Source organism: Eptatretus burgeri, chromosome 2, assembly GCF_056783735.1.
Source record: "Eptatretus burgeri isolate ZD-2024b chromosome 2, Ebu_testis_v1, whole genome shotgun sequence".
NCBI classification, from domain to species: Eukaryota; Metazoa; Chordata; class Myxini; order Myxiniformes; family Myxinidae; genus Eptatretus; species Eptatretus burgeri.
In genome coordinates, this window is record NC_140962.1 from 49,720,617 (window position 1) to 49,723,116 (window position 2,500).

Genomic DNA, 2,500 nt, shown 5'->3' on the forward strand with positions numbered 1-2,500 from the left:
CCTGATGAAGGGGGTAAGTATTTGAATGTCCCTCCAGGAACCTTCATTCAATATGGCATGCACCCACTGCACACCTCCTTTAGACAGGTCACCCCTGCACACCTGCATTAGATAAGCCATCAATATCTAAATGCAAACAAAACATATAATGCAATTACTTGAGTTAGATCAATCAACTAACTGAGCTTAACATAAAACACAGTTACTGGAGTTAGATCAATCAACTAACTGAGCTTAACATAAAACACAGTTACTGGAGTTAGATCAATCGAGTGAGCCTAACATATAACCAGAATTTCTGGAGTCAGATCAATCAAGCGAGTCGAACCATGTATCAAATTTGTTAGTGTTATTTTGATGAAAAGCTTCACATTATTTCTATGAGGTCATTATCAACAATAATAATGTGTGTCTATGCTTGTGCAGAAAGAGTACAAACGAGACTTTGAAGAGGGTACCAAAGGTCGGGGCCTGACTGGACTGGAAGTGACGCCAGATATGTTGAGAGCCAAGGTTGCCACACAGATCCTAAATGAGGTACTTTAAAATTTTTATCCTCTTTTTTTTTTGTCACCATCGTTTTAACATATTCCTTTGCCTGAGCCTATCATCACTTCCCCTGAGGTTTTGTGGACTCAGGTGTGAAATTTCCTTTCAGTTCTGTTATTCCTTATCCCCTGTGTGGTTATCATTTTCTTTAAAAGTGAATACAAAGTCACCAACCAAAATTATCCTCCCGTCTATGGGTTAACCGGGTTAGCTAATTAATCACGTGATTTAATTACCGGGGAACACGTCCTCGGTACGCCTTGTCCGAATCGGATCACTTCACCGGACCGGATCACTTTACCGGATCAGATGCAGCCGAGTGACACTGCCAAGGACGTACCGGCTAAAAGGAACAGATCGTTGGGAATAAAGTCCTGGCTATTCTTGGATTCGGACCATGCTGGACCAATGAAGGAAAAGACAAAAACGAGCAGGAAACATTTCTAGTAATGATTTATGAACAAGCAGGTGAGGAAGGATATGTGGTACGATCAATAGATTTATTGGGGTGTGCAAGCACAGATAGGGAAGAAAGTTGTGGTGCAACAATAACAAGCAACTTATGAAGGCGGACGCAGAGCAGACCTAACCCGAAAATAATAACAATCTTCTGCAGGCTTACTTATATAGACATGTGCCAGGACACACACACACACACACACACACACACACACACACACACACACACACACACACACACACACACACACACACACACACACACACACACACACACACCCCGATGAAGAGGAATTGAAGCAAGACAGAAGAGGAGTTGAGGCTATGGTCTCTCGGTACCTTTGTATAATTGATACACGGTACCCGACTGCGCCACCAATACATTTGGGGGGAATGCTCCATGGTGGGGTACCCCCTGACAGCTGGCGCGTCGTCTCTTGCTTCTGGCAGCTCGCGTCGAGACCGTGGGCGTGAAGGAGGGGCTTGAGTTTAGAGGGTGGAGTCCAGAGTGAGTGTACGGAGTGGTAGGCGGGATCAGGTGGGTGGGTGGAGTCAGTGTCATACGGGCGGAGAAGAGAAGGAGTCCAGCGATGACGACAGAAGACGGAGTCGAGGTGATGATGACAGTAGGCGGAGTCGAAGACCAGTTTGAGCGGGAGGCGAGACAGGGCAAGCGAGAGCAAGAACAGCTCCGCTCAGACCTTTATACTGTAGGACCCGCGGCGCGGGGCGGGGGGGGGCATCCCGAAGCGTTGTGTCATCACCCGAATTGGGCGCTCTGATTGGCCCCGACCCCCTGCGCGGTCCGGCCGCGATGGCCGGATACTGCAACATTCCATTTCCGGCAAGATGACCCCGCGCCGCAAAAAGTATCTTGCTCCGACCTCACGACATGATGCGAATTGCCCACACCGAACTCCGTGCCATGAAACGCCCTGCAAGAACCCCCAGGCCATGCCCTGACGACCGGCCGAGAGTGGCGTCGGTCTTGCATGCATGCTCCATGTGCGCCGCGTGGCCCGGGCTGTGCCGCATGCCTCCGCCTGATCGCGGCTTCGCTGGCCGTGGAGGTGGGGGGACGTTTGCCGTCCGCGGGGAACATCCGCGGCCGCCAACGAGGACCGAAGTTACAATGTTATGGCGAACCCATACGATGCCAAGACAGACAGTAAGATGTGTCCATTCGTGCCCCACTCTGTGCGATAACGAAGTGTCGTGAGCGGCGCATGGGTCTGCCTTTGAGAGCACGTTCCGTAAAACATCTTCCGTTCCGATCCGCCATTACACACGTGGCCAGCGCTCGCCCGATTTTGCCATCGTGTGCGCGGGACGAAACCCTATCAATACAATTAGTCCTGAAATGGGTTGAAAGGAACACGCAGCTTGTGCCTTGCACACTCGCATCCCCCGCAACGTGTCGTGGGGTTGCCTTTCTATTATCTGCCTCTGCACGCGTTCCGTGCAGCATGGGCGTCATGCTGGGTGTGTTGCC

General features: G+C 50.6%; 1 protein-coding gene across 4 annotated transcripts in view; it reads left to right on the forward strand.

The window, feature by feature from the left end:
* Positions 1-2,500, forward strand: part of NEB (nebulin) — a 439,712-nt gene that overhangs the window by 345,242 nt on the left and 91,970 nt on the right. For all 4 annotated transcript variants that reach the window (XM_085869257.1, XM_085869259.1, XM_085869258.1 and 1 more), the window contains 2 exons: positions 1-13; positions 427-537. The exon at positions 1-13 is cut by the window's left edge and continues 98 nt beyond it. In XM_085869257.1, coding sequence (XP_085725383.1) covers positions 1-13; positions 427-537 — 124 coding nt within the window. The remainder of the gene's footprint in view (positions 14-426; positions 538-2,500) is intronic.